At 39.2% G+C, this 17,787-nt stretch overlaps 1 protein-coding gene across 2 annotated transcripts in view; it reads right to left on the bottom strand.

The window, feature by feature from the left end:
* Positions 1-3,513: 3,513 nt before the first annotated feature.
* Positions 3,514-17,787, bottom strand: part of LOC117205892 — a 56,895-nt gene continuing 42,621 nt past the window's right edge. Inside the window, exons 4-14 of one of the 2 annotated variants that reach the window (XM_033444717.1) lie at positions 17,422-17,607; positions 17,309-17,347; positions 13,112-13,303; positions 10,896-10,990; positions 9,238-9,486; positions 8,695-9,063; positions 7,724-7,995; positions 6,846-7,024; positions 6,168-6,296; positions 5,622-5,807; positions 3,514-5,082 (exon numbers count right to left, since the gene is read on the bottom strand). In XM_033444717.1, coding sequence (XP_033300608.1) covers positions 4,055-5,082; positions 5,622-5,807; positions 6,168-6,296; positions 6,846-7,024; positions 7,724-7,995; positions 8,695-9,063; positions 9,238-9,486; positions 10,896-10,990; positions 13,112-13,303; positions 17,309-17,347; positions 17,422-17,607 — 2,924 coding nt within the window. In that variant the 3' untranslated portion in view covers positions 3,514-4,054. The remainder of the gene's footprint in view (positions 5,083-5,621; positions 5,808-6,167; positions 6,297-6,845; positions 7,025-7,723; positions 7,996-8,694; positions 9,064-9,237; positions 9,487-10,895; positions 10,991-13,111; positions 13,304-17,308; positions 17,348-17,421; positions 17,608-17,787) is intronic. The other variant, XM_033444718.1, reaches the window with a different exon arrangement.

The raw sequence follows: 17,787 nt of genomic DNA, 5'->3' as shown, positions 1-17,787 counted from the left end.
ACACGAGGCGAACTGGCTGTGATTATGTTAGTGTTACGAAACCTACGTCGACACGATTAATAATTATAATAATAATAATAGTAATGATAATACGAATATATCTGTAAATACAACCGACTAATTGGATATAAATATAAATACGATTATATACGCTGTGATTTGATCACGGGCATATTTAACGGAGGGTTGTCACCTCTCCACTGTGTATCGAAACAATCGATTGCCTGCAATAAAGTCGAAATCGTTCCACGGTTCCCGTAATCCTGTTGCCTTTTACCTTCAACAAACACACGCTACGGCCCGATTTAGTCCAATTTTGCGGATAATTTCCTGTGATAAATGATTGATAGCTGGAACGATCGATGTTTCGTGACGATGGTCGAACGATTAGGAGAAGATCGAATGTGATTCGACCGGAAGGTAAGAGAATTTTTACGTAAATTCTTGCTATTATACTTCTCCGTCGAATTGACGAAGAAAGCAGCAAAATTTTGGTGATTCCAACAGACACTCTAGGACATATCGATTTGCTTCTTCTACCAAATCAAACCTACGACTATCAAAATCAATTAAATAATAAATAACGTTAAAATAATAAATAGCGGACACGTTAATGAACCACGTATGAACTATATAGTGACTAATTAATATGTAAATTACGTATCGTAATCTAAATTACAAGAACATTACGCGAAACAGTTCGATTTAGTTCTTCGAAACTGTAAAAAAATACTTTCGAACGCGTCGAATGATCGACAAATAGTTGGAACATTTCTAACTGCGAAAACATCAAATGTAATGCCACTTTTTCCCTTAAAACTGCTTAAAGGATTAGCGAAAAAATTACGATGCTGAGTTCCGTAAATGTTTATTACGACAATCGTACAATAAAACATATATATATATATATATATATATATGTTTGTGTATATATATATACATATATAAGTACAAGCCTCTGTGCGGCATTCGGCGCGAATTTACGGCCTTGCTAACGCGATACAGAAACGATTACGCTTTCCCGTGATCCGTTTCCGGCACGGTGTCCTTACAATTCTTAAAACGACGAAAGAAAGTTGAAGAGAAGGGAAGAAACGAAAGGATCGAAGAGGAAGAAAGGAAAAAGCGAAGAAAGAAAGGTTCACGGAGGAATCGTTCTACTAATTCGATTACAGCGTCGCTTGTCTCCATTGATTACGTTCGATTAATTACTAACTAAGCTTACGATCTAAATGATAGCACGTGACAGTAAGTTAACTCGTTTCTAAATCGATAAACGACGCGGAAGAACTTTCGACGAAATCGATGAAAATCCGATCGTAGATCGATCGTTTTATAGCACCGCAGCGTACGAATCACGACAGATTATAATTAATTATGTCCACTCAGTATACGGGGTCTAATGAATAAAAAAATAACATACAGGTTAAATACACCTATGGTGATCGCGATGCCACTGATAAAACCACGAATTATTGTAACAAAGAGCTTTGTAGCTTGAAATAAATAGAATTATTGGCAATCGTTCCGAGATTCGCTTGTTTTGTTTTGTTTTGTTTTTTTTTTTTTTTAATCTTTTTATCCTAATTTCTTTTACTTAATCGTTTGCAATCAATTACTATAACAGGCTATCAACAGCTTCGGTTGAAATCGTAGGGTCGAAGTTTGATGATTTTTTTGAAAAGATTGATACGTTTTAAACATTTTTGTCGTAACGTTCGATCAAAATTCTTTAAGTTATCTTTCATAGAGGAGGAACTAACATGAAACTTTTAATGGAAATTGTAGCGTCGAAGAAAGGGCTCCGGCGTAATATTGAATGTGCCTGTAATAATGCTTCCTAAGCATTTTTCAGTCACGACAAGTTCTTATTATAGTCAAATAGGCTGCAATCCCCTTCTCATATTTGCATAAAAGGGTATTATTAATGGGATTATTATTGGTGGCAATCACTGCCACAATATTAAGCATAATCTTAATATATCGAAATGAAAAGGTGACGAAGATCTTTGTGAAAATAATTATAATCCAAGGAATAATTTACTACCCTCTTGGCACAAAACCACCTAGACACGTATAAATCAGAGGCACGTCTTTAAACACGCGAATAACGTGAAACCCATTGAAAATGATTATGAAAATAATAACAAAGATAAAGAATAAGGTCAATCAAATCGGAAACCCAAAATAAACTTAATACCAAACATCAAGCGTTTTGGTCTATAGTTCTCTAATAAATTTTTATTCCAAATGTCGTGCAAAAATTACGCCTCCAAATCGGAATATTCCTTTAACCAAAGCGACAAATGAAATTCCACGAGCAAATTATCTTAAAACCCAACGTCTCGATAATTTCAGCCGCCAAGATTTTGTTCCATTTCAGAAACTGTGTCTCTGCCGCTTAACCGATTCATTCGAAGTCTATCGAAATCGCACGAATAAATCAAAACGGAACACGGACCACCCTTGTAGCAGGCTAATTCCCGGTTAACGGGGAGAAAATGGGGATTGGGGCGGCAACTTCCGTCTTTATCCACTTATCCTTGCAGAGCACGGAACCGCTATCCCTCAAAATTACATCCTGATCGATCTTCGCAAAACTGTGGATCCTTGCCAGATGAGTAACGTTCCATAGGCCGGCCAATGGACGAGAGTCGAAGAGTTTCCTACCTCCTTCCATTTGGACAAAATTCCTATCCAGCCAAGTGGGCGAAGAAAATATAATTGAAAGATACGATTTTCGAGTGATCGCAAAGGGTTGGTTAAATTAGGGGGTGAATTAAAGTGTATTACTTGGTGAAATTGACTTTGGATGGGATTTGAAGAGCGAGCGAATTTTAGGGAAAAGGAGACGAATGTTGCCCCCGAGGTGATTAATGAATTTGATTGCAGTTGGTTGGAATAGGTTGAAGTACAGTTTAGATAGTAGATTAAGGTTCGAGTATTTGTTTCTAATCTAGGTTTAATTGTAATCAAAATTGTTCCTGGATCAGAGATTTATAGACGTAAAGTTTAATTGAGAGCCAATTGTAATTGTAATTCGTTTTAAATTAGGATTAGGTTCCAATTTACATTTGATCAAAGAGCGTTTAATCAAAGAATTTGGATTAAGAATGCTCAGGTTGAAACTATACATAAATTTCTTTTTTATGATCTTTACTGAATCAAAATTATTCAGATAGTCCAAATAAGTGACCGATAAATATAGAATTTTAAATATCAAAATCATTTTATTGGATGCGTAAATTAATTCAGTGACTAAATGGGTTGTGAAATAGCTGTTATTGTGTGACACATCTACATGCATATAAGGAAACTTCCAAGCGTGCAACATCACGGAATTGCAGTTAAAATTACTCTGTAACGTCGTGGTTACGAGGTTTCTAACGTGGATCATAGATTGCTATTATAAGGATACGTAATGAGAGAGAGAGAGAGAGAGAGAGAGACTTCGAATCTCGGAATGTGCCTCAAATTTTGTCAATTATTCAGAATTCCCTTCGTGGCATCGCCTTACAACAAGCTAATCATTGAACGAAACAGAGAGCTATAATTCCGATTCGAGGAATTAACACATTCACCGCTCACTGTAAATACTTTCACTCGAGAAATAAAGAATAATTTTCCATAATTAAAGAATAAAATTTTCATCAAGATTTCTTCGCAAAAGTCAAACTATCCAGTCAAAAATACAACTAGTTTAAGAGCAACTGACATGTTTTTCGTTTTTTACTAAAAACATTCAACGCTGACATACTTTAATCGATATAATTTAACATTAACGCATTAACTTTGCGATAATGGAAGACAATTCCAAATTCTTCCTACCTTCTCGCGTTCACCTTCTCTTTACCCGTCACTCTCGAAAATTTACTCCAACAATATAACAATCGACAGTTCTTCGCAAGCCACATACTCCGTAGCTCGAACTGAGATCCTCCATACCTTTCCTCAAACTATCCCTTGGAAACGTATCGAGGCAGCAGTGAATCTATTAACTCGAACGAACCTAATTGCAAGGAAAACAGCTTGGCCCGAGCACGGCCAACTTCGATCAACACTTGAGCTGCTTGCACTGTACCCCGATCTCCGTGCACCTGCACTCTAGACAAGGTCCAGAGAGCTCGGTAATGATCCTTCCAACGCGATACATCCTTCCGTAGATATTACATCCAGCCAATTTTAGCAAGCTAGCTACCGACATAGGAATTTCATTCTCTAGAACCTTAGACGGCGTTCCAGTCTCTGTCACATGATCCTCCATCTTCTCGCTCACTTTGGAAGACACTTTGTCATCCTCTGATTGGTCACTAACGTTTGCAGTCGATCTGCTAGTAGTCGATGTCTCTGTCGTCTTTGTATCTTTATTATTCTCATTGTTACTTGTATCTGAAGAGAATAACAGATCCAGAACAGTATCCAGAGAAAATATAGGTTCATCCAGCTCTGTATTAGCTCCGGAAGATGGTTTGATCGTAGTCGAGTGAAATTTAGAATTATTAACTTTTGTCAAAGAATCTCCGAGCTTCGACTCAGACGAGATATTAGCGTCGTTGATTTGCGAAGTATTTAATTTCACGAGATCAGAGTTCGTTGTATTAAAAGAAGAGATAGCATGTTCTTCTTGTTTCTTGGTAGTATGATCCATGGTTGAGGAAGCAACCTTTTTGGGAATCGTTTCGGAAACACGATCCAAAGTTTGTTCAGTTTCTTTGGTGTTGTAATTTGAAGCGATTGCTTCTTTTATATGTCCATCTTGACTCAGATTATATTTATTCTTGGTGATTAGTCTGGTTGGATCTTCTTCTGGTCTGTACGGTGGACGTAGGAGAGATAATTTATCCACGAAATCAAAGTTTGCTTGCAGAGGCTTTAGAGTGCTGGTACTCGATGGCCTTGAAGTGGTGATTCCATGTTCTACCAGGTAAGGAATCATGTCCTCGATCAGGGAAGGCAGATCAGGAGCTGGTTCTGTCTTTATCACGTCGCGGAATGGGTCTGGAAATATTATCGGCTGATGTAGCGATGGTGCAGTGGCGTCCGCACGGTCTAACACAACCGTTGGTGATTCTTCTGCTTCTACTGGAAGTAATCGAAATGTTAGAGTCGATACGTGATAGAATTGTTATTGATTAAATTGTATTTGAAAAACATTTTAACTCTCCAACGTAATCTTTTTGGAAATAGGAAGATGCTAGAGAATTATGGGATTTGGATTAGCGAATGTATAAATGACGAAGAAATGCTTATAATAATTGTTTGAGGTAAGGTAAACTGAGAGGACAAACAGTCTAGAAATAACAAAATAATATAATTTTTCTCTTATCTGAGAAAAATTCGCTTGATCATAATTAATACAATATATCAAACCTCGCCTATTTACTCCCCAGACAAAAGATTGAGGATTAAACAAGATATAATTCCATTTCTTCTGTGTTAAATCAATAATGTACCAATTAATTGTTGAGCAGAAATACATCTCACAGTGAGATCTACTTTTTCTTAGAAAATTAAAATTGAAACAAGGCGAACAGCAAAGGTAATTCAAACAATTTTTAAAGAAATATTCTTCTATCAAAGGTTTTTTCAAAGACTTCTTCGTCGTGTAAAATTTTTCGTACCACAGACGATTTTTCCGCAACACGTCTCTTCGGTGTTGATCCTTCTACATCCGATCTTCAGAGGTGGACATTTTTCCGTGGAGCACACTACCTCGCCGTAGTAGCACATGCAAATCACGCAGATACTGCTGCTCGGCACAATCTCCCCGTGACGGTACTCCATATTCTCGAAGAGACAGTTGCTGGCTGAGATTTATGAAACAAAAGCGGAGAATCTCGTTGAACTCGCCAGCTTCGAAATTTTCTCGGCCGCCTGAATCTTAAAATTATTTTTAAATTATAATCTAGCTCTCTATAACGCGAATTGTTCCTCCGCTTGTGAAACAGCCAAGAAATTACTTGAAATTGCAATTTTTTACTTCAATGAAAAAGCTAGCAATAAAAATTTACGACTGTCGTAGATAGATTGTTCGATGACAATATGATGTACATAGCGGTGCAATTAGATGCGAGCTCAATGGATTCGCGTGACGCAACTAATAGAGCGGAAAATACGTTGTAATAAGAAAAAGCTGAATTCGAAGAGATAAATTAGACGTTCGTTACCATCGCTTTTACGATGAGGATTGGTGATTGGCGCCGGAACCACGGTGACGCCTGTTCCGATTTCCAGATTCAGATCGGTGGAATGGTAAGGGGCGTCGAAATAGGGCGGCTCCCTTGGCACGAATCCACCTTATGGAAAACAAATCCAGTTCAAAGTAGAAACACGGAAGAAGCTATTAATGTTACATTCAGAAACGAGAACTATAGGGAATTCACTTGCGGTACAACTTGTTAAATTGTAACGCCTTCAATTAATTATCAGTAGGATGTACCGAATACCTAAAAGATAAGAAATGTTCAAAGAAAACAACTGATCAAGGCATTTATTTCTTAGTATTCATTATTCTATATTCAAAAGAATATGCATGCAATTTATATTACACGTCTGTAATGTTCCCAGTACCACGAAGCAAAACGGGAAAAACAAGTTAAAACTTCTACGAAATAGTAAAGTAAGAATAAAAGTAGAAGCTTCTAAGGTCCCATTAATGAAACCGCAAGCAGCTGTTAAAAACTCATTGAGCAGGAAAAAGAGACGAAAAAAATAAGGGAAGAAAAACGTAAAAGCGTTACTCCTCGAAGGTGTCACCGCGAGAAGAATCGTGGTTTACGGTGGACGTAAAACGCGAACGAGGGTGGCAGAATGTATCCGTGGGACGAGTTTAAAATATGACCCACCTTCGGTCTCCACTGGCGGGCTGAATCTGTTTTCCTGAGTGGCGATATCGTAAAATCCGGAGGTGTCGGTGGGCCGTAGCTCCGGAGGCACTACCACCGAACCGGAAGGATATCCGGTAACCGGGGACGGGACTGTCTTGTCTTTCACCAACGCGTCCGCCGCCACAAACGGAATTATCCTGTATGGAAACGCATAAATCCAACCATTTCTCATTTCTTTCAACCACTTATCCTAAATTTGTTCCGCAGTTTTCTTCGTTCTTGGAATTTGGAAAATTACTCAGAAATGCATCTTAAATTTTGCTTAACTCGAATTTTGAAATGAGATTTTGAAGATTGATGCTAAGAACTGGTCCATCTTGTATAATTTTACCAGTCACAAGTTGATAAGAAAACAAACGAAGAAAAGAAAATGAAGGTTTCCTTTATAGGAAACTTTTACTAATCCCCAATGATCTGGTTATCCTGTTTGGCGGAAAATTGTTTTCAAGTAGAACGAAATTTATTCTCAGTTCTATTATTCGTTCTCGGGAATGCGAAGATTAGGAATCTGACTAAGAAACAAGGTGTATATCTAATTGCGAAATATTCTATACTCTCTACATATGTAGAATATTCTAATACTATTTTAAGTATCCTCTCTTTTAATATTTACGACACTGTATAAACCTTCGTTAAACGTTTCAATAAAAATTAATTTTCCAGTATCATCCTCGATCCTCTCTTCCATCTACGAAAAGAACGAATATTAAACATATCAATAATTTTAAAGAATCTTCCATTATTACGTTTAATCGATACGTTTCTAATATCAACAGTCTGTCCCAAATTTCTGTCCACAATTTCTCAGTAACTTGATGAACCAGTATTTACCTTACCTAACATTGGGTAACGACGGCGGCAACGTTGGCTCGCTATAATCGTAATCATAATCCTCGCCCTTCTCACGGTGAGTGATGTTCAGGATAGCCTCGACATCCGGCGGGATCGATCTAATCGGGTTGATGGTCACACCATGTATGTGACCTACCGAGACGTTCGTTTTCACAGTCACGTTCATCACCAGAATGTCGTCCGGCATTAGTACGGTGGATGACGTCCTGGTGACGGACCCTTTGCCCATCGACTCCGTGGTCTGCACTGGTTCCACCTAATGGCAACAGGTTATATGGTTTTGACTCTATCCGCGAATTGATATCGACTGCTTGTCAAACTAGACGTTAATCGATCAACGATTGTCAAGTCAACGGCGTGTAACGTGCCTAATATTTTAAGAGACACGCGTAGAGCAACGATCCTATGATTTTTCATAAATTTAGAAAGTTTCTTTCCTCTTAACTTTCGATTACGCAAATTTTTATAGAAATCCCTCCATTTCTCACTTTGTCTCTAATCCTACGAATGTCTACATAGTTCGCTGCTAAACTCGTGATTCAACTAAATTTGCATCAAATATTTTTAAATATCACGAAGTAAGAATACCTATACCGTCCTTGAGATTTTCAATTACATAAATATTAATAAAAATATTAATAAAAATCCCTTTCGTTTCTCGTCTTATATGAAATCCTACCAATGCCTACATCGTGTACTCTTCAGGTCACGTTCAAATAAATTTTCGACAAGCATTTCACAATATTAAAAAAGAAGAAACGCCTATAGTGTCTTTATCCAATTTCCGATTACGCAAATGTTAATCAAAATTGTTCTATTTCCCGTCAATCGAGTATAAACCATCCGGAGTTTGGGTAATATTTTCCAAGAGATCGAGCCAAGGGAGTCTCGCTTGTATCCACTGGAGTATCCTCGATTTATTTGTTATCCTCGAGCGATTTGTTTGCACACTAACCGTCGAGTTGGCGTGCTCGAAATCCTGCTCGAGCTTTCCGCTCGTCGACGGGGTCGTATTCTTGTTCCTCACGGTCACGTTGTGCATCTTCTCCTCCTCTGACTCGTGTAACTCCGTCACTGTATCGATCCCGCTCGCTTCCGGTAACAGGGTCGTTGATTCCTTAGTCGCCGTCGTCGTAGTCGTGGTGGTCGTCCTAGTCGTAGTGGTCGTCGTATCGTCCTGCGACGACAGATCCTCGATCACGTTGATCGTCGTCGACTCGCCAACGCTGTTCGTCGAGAAAATCGTCGACGAGTCATTCGAGAAATCGTCATCCTTGATCGACAAAGTTGATTCCAGCGTGGTCGAGTCCACGCTCGTCGTTGACTGTAAAACGATGTTTATCTATACGGCCTCTTTTCTTTTTTAGTTTCCGTCGATGTAATATCAAAGATATTAGAAATATCTAGAATGTTAGAAATCTGAGAAAAATAGGAAAGATCTGTCTCGTGTCTACTTTGCGAACGTTTCACGAATTTCTTCGTATTACTCAAGAATTACCTCTTCGACGATGACGGGAGTGGTAGTGACGATTGCCGGGCTAGATTTCACGTAGTCCACCGTCTCGAGGATCTCGTTGTCCATAATGTCGGTCTCGAAGGTGGATGGCCAGGATGTAGAATCGGTGGAGACCGAAGATTCCTCCACGACCTGCCTCGTACTAGAATCGATTCGTTCCTCGACTACTCGATGACCGCGTCCCTCGACCAGAGCATTCGCGTGGGTTAGGTTTGTCTGATCAACTGCCGGCTGCATGGAATATTCGCCATTATCAGTTTCGTTGCTATATAATCTTGATCACCGATAGAAAGGAATGGCTATCAGTGCTTCGTATGAATAGCGAATTAATTGGAAATGGTCAGTGATAGAGTTATTCGGTTGTTAAGCGAACGAGTTATTAAGTGATCGAATTGTCGAGTTCACGACTCATTGGATATTGAGAATCGTCGAGCAATTAAATCGTAGAGATTCGCGTTATGCAAGCATTGTACCATTAAACGTACTAATGGATCACGGGGTATTACGACAGTTTGAGATAGATCGGAGTTAGATAGGACGATCTGACAGATATACGGATTTACGATATACGAAACATAGGAAATATCACGAGATATAAATAATTTAGAAAATATTCATATTGATATAAATTCGTGTAAACGTGTACGATCTACCTATTAACTATCGTGACAATATTTCTGAAAGTTGCGCGACAAGACAATGCTCGTTGTCAGTGCACTTCCAAATTTATCAAAATTAACAAGCAGACATAAATGTCAACCGTTTGTCAATAAAAAATATCGACGATTGAACGATCAATAAGGCAGTTTATCTTAACCGGACGCGTCTGATCGTCTGATAGGCACGAACCCCGATTTCACCTGTCATCCATCGTCATAAAAGACGGTTTGGTTGGTACGTGGCCGATGCCACGTGATTTACAAGCGGGATGGAATTTAATTAATGCAATCCTGCCACGAGCGGACGCCGTGTCAGACGTTTAACTTAGTTAGTCGAGGAACGCAACGCTATGCATTCCTCGCCGAGAGATCCGTCCTCCTCGATGAATCGACTCTGTTCTCATATTTGTTAGCCGACTGTTACCCGTTCGAAACAATTATACGATCATTTGTCTCGACGATTTTGTCGCTTAACGTTCGATGCTTCGGAAACTGTTCGTGAAACGGAAGATGGATTAGCGTTTCAGCTTCTTGCGTTCCTCTCCTCAGCTATTTGTAATTAAAAGGATATTATAGTCGCTGTATTAGAACGTGTGCAGCGTGCGTTGAAGTTCACGAGATATTGATCAGGTGATGGAGTGGAAAATTCACGAGATACTGGTCAGGTGATGGAATGGAAAATTCAAATTTGAGAAAATGATCGTGTCGTTTTGAATAACTTCGTTGTAACGTTGAGTAGGAAATGGAAAAAATGACGAGGTGAAATTCATTTGACGCTAGAAGTACCAAGTTGAAATTTACGAGAAGATGATCTCTTATTTATTAAGAAAATGATCGTCTCGTATTGGTCGGTTTGTTCCAATAACTTTTAAGCGTCGATTAGCGAACAGAAGGAATTATTTAAATACGTTAAAAAGTTAGTTATTCGTTATATGAGAATGCCCGAAAAGATTAAAAATAGGAAATGAATGAAAAACGTACAAAGAAATTGGTCTCCTTGCGAAACTTGGCGTAGTCCTTGCTGATGAACGCGTACGAGGCGTAGTTCTGGGTGGCCTTAACCTCGATGCTACCGCCTTGAACGTTTAATCTGTCAGTTTCTTATGGCATTCGGGCTAAAACACCTAGGTGGTAATCAGGGTTGTGAAAGAGCACAGGGTTTTTGCTGGGCGCCCCACCCGGCTTATGTGTTTCCGTCTTTTCTTTCCCGACTCCTCTAATAAGCAACACGGAAGGAAATTGGAACGATCGTTCGCCTCCTGTGTCCGGAAGTGCTGCCTAAAGTCAGCTCGTTCAAGAAACTACAAGATTTTTCCCAGAAATAATATCTTTTTCTACCTTCCTCTACGGTTTACCAACGACAAATATTTATTTCACTTTAATTTCATCCAAAATGTATTTCACTAACTTGAAATCTTATTTTAATAAGTTTTGATTAAATATCTGTGGAAAGACCGTTGGTGGTTGATAATTAAATTTCGAGGAATATCATTATCGTGGTTTTTCGAGCTGAAAGGAAAAATGAAAATTAATTTCACTAAAAAAAATGTATTTTAATAAAATCTTGTAAGACTTTATGTTAATAGGTTGCTACAAATTTCCGTAGCATGATCCTTGGCATTTGATAATTAAACTTTGAGCAATGTCGTTATTGCGACTCTTTTACGGCCGAAACGAAAAATTGAGGTTGAGATAAAAATTCCAATCTTTTCCAGAACCATGAAATCGCCGAGGATATTATCCTTTTCACGGAATCCGGATACTCAACCGAGCATTTAAATTTAATGATTTTCCACGCGATTCCACGCTTCCTGCGCGATTTCCTAATTCAATCCAACTTCCGCCGTTTCGTGACGTTTTCAAGCTTACGAGATTAAGTCTGGAATTTTTATGAAAAACGGCATAGTTATTTGCGCGTTTAATTCTTTTCGCGAAACAATAAAACGTAAAAAAGGGACAAAGAATTAAAATTTGTTGTTTTCCAGAAAATGGAAACTCTCTGTTCGAATTTATTTAATTCTGGCCGATTCGCTTCAATTCGAGAGTATTACGATGTTCAAAAAAATATATAAAGCTTTTCATATTCCCATTCAGTGACCTGTTGGCCATTTCACGTTCTCATTCGCTAACTCGATTCAAAACTTATTCGTCCGTACCCAGGGTTTCCTGCTAAAAAATTCACTCGATGCCTCCGGAGAAATCCTCCAACTTCAACTCCAATATCTTCGTAGTAACAAACCATCGATTTCATACCCCATCTTCGCGCCCTACCAAAACTAACTTTGCCCATGAATTCCCTGGTACCAATTTCAACGACTAGCCCAATCGATCAAAAACGAGGTTTGATTTACGATTTTCTATCTTATCCTTGATCGTGCAAGGATCTTTTCGTCGTCTGTTTAGCAGCGAATCCTCAACAGATCGTTTCAATGACGATCCATCGTTTTAAATCGATAATCTTCATGGGTGAATTCAAAGTGCCTTTTATCCTTTTCGATTTTCAAGGAAATGCAAGATTTTTCTACGTACAAAATTCAATAGCATTTCGTTAGAAGAAACAAGAAAATGAACTAAAGAAACGATAAAAGCTAGATGCGTGCACTGTCCAGTATCGTTATCAACAATCTCAAAAGTAACTTTCAGATAAAAATGGTTCCATTTTGCGCAGCGAGAATTGACGATTGTTAGTATGAAATTTAACGAGCTTGCTAGATGAAATTTTTCCATTTCTCTCGATATATTTCCGCCAGTCCTGTCGTCGTTTGAAGCAAAGGAAACTGTTATATTTGTTAAATTAATTTCAGTATCCCTATTTTCCTAGGGAATAGAATCGTAGCCGAAAAGAAAGAAGAAAAGTTATACGCGAATTAAAAAGTTCAACGTGGAAGCGTAAAAGATGCAACTAATAAAAATCGTCTCTAATGAAAATCCTCTCTAAACCGAATATTATTTGACAAAAGAGAGGCTTCAGCCGTGTCACAACGACAGAGTAATTTAAGATACGCGATTTACCACGTGTACGATCGTTATCGAGGAAGAAGCGACGATAGCATCGGTGTGAAGCATGATTGACTCAGAGACAGGTTACTCGTCTTAGGGTGAGAGTAATTGGTCACGAACCGGAAAACACAATCCGGGCGTGTCAGTCGGGCGGGGCAAAATCGCGGCAACCCTGATGCGAAGGCATTACGACTCACTGCAGTTATAGGTGGATGGACAGCAGTGTCCCTCGCGTACGATCGGGCTGCAGCCTTGAAGAGGAGGTGCACAAGCAAGAGGCACGCAACGTACCGCGCCCATCGCGCAGAAACAGTTATCACAGGCGGCCTTCCATTCGATGTCCCGAACCATCTCACCCTCCTCGTACACTCTCGAACCCACGCGACACCCTGTGAACCAAACCTTTTTGTTAGCTGAAGAATTTAAACGATAAATTACGCAACTGGTCGTAACATACAACGGTTACAAAGAGCATTTGGCACACCAGTCTATTTGCTATAACACTTACATACTAATTAATTAAATTTCGTACTCTCGCGTGACTACAAAAATTTGACACTATTCGAGCGAATAGAATCTGTTAAACCTGTTTAAAAAACGTTTCGTTGGATGATAAGGATCCGTGGCGTTTATACGACTATTTCGTTGATTTATTCAGTCGTTGGGTATATTTGTTAACAGCCCTTATCCTACAAAAATCCCTTAAATCCGACACATTTGATACGCACGACTTTCAAATCGAATACATACGCTATACTTGAAGTCTCAATCTATTACAGCCCTATTCTCGGAAATCGAAACAGGATCACTTCGCTAATCCGCTAATTTAACTTTCCGATCACCTCTCGTTCGGTTCGAAACGCCGAAACGGTTCCGAGGGTAGCAGTTTCGAAATCTGCTCTCCGGAAGCTGTCATAAAGCAACGAACAGCCAATCTCCTTGCGCCATCGCCGAATACGGCGATTGGACAAAAAGGACGTAGGAAGTCAATATCGATCGACGAGACGATCCTAACTTAAGTTCTATCGAGAAGATACCGCCCTGAGGCCGTTATTAGACGCCTTGCTGTCGATCGATGACGAGAAGCGAACAATGGGACCCGGTGTTCGATCGTTATTCAGTGTTTTCACGGCGGACTTGCAGTGGACGAGACTTTAGGCGATGCCAGAGGAGGCTAGTTTCGAGGATAGTTTGCTGGCAACTGTGCGGGATTAAGTCGGCGCGCGGCGGTTCGAATGGACTTCTAATGGGGTGGAAACGAGGCTTTGGAGGGAGGTTTAAGTTTTGAGCGGCCGCGTGTAACTGGCCGTTAAATGGACAAGCAACGGCATCCGAGAGTGTTGGTCTTTTGGTAAATGCTGAAAGGGGTATGTGGTTTCTGAGGGTGGAAAAGTAAAGTCACGATATAGCAGCTCGATGCTGGAATATGTAAACTGATTCTCTACATAGACGTGAATAGCCTTGTGTATAATATCTCTGAAAAATATATATAAATATAAATATAAAAAATCTCAAAGGGATGAATGTATCGGAAATACGAAGAATTCTGACAGAGAAAATGAGTATATTTCAGGTATCATTTTTGCCAGGTAAAGACACGGTATAAGTACATTCTTTATATGTGGATACGATTAGGTTTCTGTTTAGTACTTTGTCATACGTAATATAAAAGAAAGGAATATACAGGGTGGTTGGTAACTGGTGGTACAAGCGGAAAGGGGGTGATTCTACGCGAAAAAAGAAGTCGAAAATATAGAATAAAAATTTCTTTTTTAATTTTTCCATCGAGACAACGATCTACAGTGAGATCCGTTATAACGAGACGCGATAAAGTGCACGCGTACCGAGCGAAAATTCAAAGTCGATTTTCTCGAAAACAAAGCCTCGAACGAAAAATGTTTATTCTATATTTTCGACTTCTTTTTTCGCGTAGAATCGCCCCCTTTCCGCTTGTACCACCAGTTACCAACCACCCTGTATAATATAGATGTATTGAAAATATGTAGAATCCAGACAGGTGAAATGGATACGCTTCGCGTGTAATTCTTTATGAGCGGAGACACGGTATCTCGATAGCGAAACGAGCAGAACGATTCTCTATTGATTTGGTAAAGTAGATTTTTTGTTTTCGCAGGTTAAATATGAAAAAGGCAACGTGAAAGATGAATTTAAATAAAAAAAAAAAAAAACAATCTGTCGATAGAATTTAAAAAATGAACTAGAAATGGCAAATTGAAATGTCAATTGCACAAACCCAATCAAAATAATTCCAAAAGAACACACAATAGTACACTTAAAAAAGATCAATCAAAAAGCTTGTAACGAAACGTTGTAAAATGAAAAAAGCGTACGAAAGTTGCGCGATAAAATTGTGTGGAAATACTTTTAATACGAAAATACAGATAAAAGTACTTTTTCGAAACGAATGATAATAATGAAGAAGGAGTAGAAAAATCCAGCAGATAAAAACGTCAGCTCTAAGTAACTGCAGGGATGTAGTGTCGAAAGCAAAAATTCGCGGAAGTAAAACAAATGTTGCACGTCGTCGTTTCACGCGTCAGATTTTCCGGGAAACATGATTTCTCATTTCCACGGAAGAAAAGGGTGGCCGCCGTCGTAAAATTGAATGAAACTGGGCGTTAAGTGAACGAGCGGAGAAACGGCGGCCGCTGTCGTGGTGGAAATCTTTTCGAAGCACGAAGTGTCACGGGATAACGTAACGTCGACTGGCAGAGCGAACTATTATTGCATTAAAACGTTTCCCTTCAACTTTCTAACGCGCGTGCGTGTGTGTGTATGTACGTGTTACGTACATTATCCTCCATAAGTACCAAATTTGATCATCTTTATTATATGGGAAACGTGGAAAACACAGTCAAAATAGGTAGAAATTTCCGCTTGTAATATCTAACATATGAAATATAAACGTCTAGAAGTAGGTTGAGAAAGATTAGAAACGACGTTATATCTTACTGCTAGGGTTAACTTGCATCAAGTTATTGCCTAGCGCGATAGATACGTAGATACACGAAATATTTAATAAAATTCACCTATTTATCGGTAATTGTTTATTTGTTAGTGAGAACTTCATATTTAATATTTCCAATAATATAATATTATGGTGATATGAATTGGCCGTTAATTTTTCATAACGACTCGCTTTTAGTCCTACCAAGTAACCAGGTACTTTTACAGGGTTTTAAAAAAATGAACGATATTTTTAAACTGTGGCAATATACAAAAATATAAATACTGTGGATGAGCGTAAGAGAAGCGAATACATCAAAGTCTTTAAATGTTTCGTCGAATATCCGGTATACGAATCGAACGCTCTTTAAAATTCGACTTTCGAGTTAATTCGGTATTTCCAATCGCCTATTTATGCTCAACGTGTAGGTTAGTGATCGTCTGGCAAACAGAAGCAGTCGGTTCGGTTCCGTCTTTTCTGAAAAGCCGCTCAGACAGAGCCGGTCCTCTATCCGGTGAAAGTTGCGACGAAAAGTTTAACGCGATAAAAAGGAAAGTTTGCTTCGGTCGCTGTATCAGCCGCTTTGGAAGAAGCCGACTGGCTCTCTCCCTCCATTCGGCTTGCTGGCCGAGTTTAAATTTAAGCTCAGCTTATGAGGAAAAATCGCATCGCAGCGCAAAATCAGCGAGACGTTGCATGGCGAACTTTAATCCCTTTAAATTGCGTCAGGTTTTATCGCGTACCGAGTACCATCTAATTATCCTTACGAAAGGCTTTTTAAGAATTCCTCTTTCGTCTCTCTTTTTCTGCCCGTTATGAGAACCACTTTTTGTTCCGCATCTTAGTTATAATTGAGAAAAGTTTTACTACGCATACGTGCAATACATATACGTACAATACTGTCTACGGAATGCTAAAACAAGCGCGAAGGATATTGATCGTACGGGTACTATTCTGGACTTCAAGCCAATGAAGAAAGTCCCTGCATAAAAGCTTCCTTCGACGCTTATTTTTCAAACTATAAAAAATTTAGTTTTACACTAGAGATAAACTACTAGATCAGTGGAACCGGCTAACGAACGATCCATTGTATCTCTGAATTAAAAATATTTCTTATATGTTGCATATTAAAATACTCTTTTTTTAACCACCAATTTTACAATCCTTCGCACACGAAAGCAAATACTTCAAAGACGTAAGATTGAAAACTTCGGGAAGCAGAAACTTCCGGAGCTAAAATCTTTCGAAAATTGCAGGGGTGAAAATGATAGTTGCGTACTCCGTTTGATTCAATGAATAATTCGTAATTGCAATTGCTTTCGAAACCTTTGAGATTCGAACGTACGGCTTCTTGACTCAGCTTCTTCCATGCAAAAAAAAGGAGAAAGAAAAGAAAAAGGGGGAATAAATGAAACGTTTCACTCACCGTTTCCCGTGATCGGCGCCAGCGTCGACGAATGGAGATCTTAAAGAACAGAGAAGAAGAGAATGCGGTATGAGTTATTATTTGGATTCGCGGCGAATGAAGACTACACTCACGGGTGCAATTGTAGGCAACCGGGCAGCAGGAGTGCGGGGCATACAGTGGAGTGCATCCTGGCAGGGGCAGCAGGCACTTTGGTCTGATGCATTTTCTCGCTCCAGAGATGCAGTAGCAGTATTCGCATCTACGTGAGCCCATCATCGCCGAGCCAGGCCCGTATCTCACGCCCTCATGCAGGCAACCTGATTGTTAACACCACCGACCATCAGCCTGATGTTGAATCTTTTAACTGCAACCACTCTCGAACGTGGTCTGCTTTGAGAAAGCAACTTTACTTCTTACTCGCGCTATATGTACCTTTCAGAGCTATACTATTGAATATTCTGAAAGAATACATTGCTTATCTATGTTAAAAAAAAAAA

This window comes from Bombus bifarius, unplaced genomic scaffold, assembly GCF_011952205.1.
Source record: "Bombus bifarius isolate JDL3187 unplaced genomic scaffold, Bbif_JDL3187 scf7180000007996, whole genome shotgun sequence".
Classification (NCBI taxonomy): Eukaryota; Metazoa; Arthropoda; class Insecta; order Hymenoptera; family Apidae; genus Bombus; species Bombus bifarius.
Note: the sequence above shows the minus strand (reverse complement) of the source record. Positions and strands in the feature narration are given on the sequence as shown.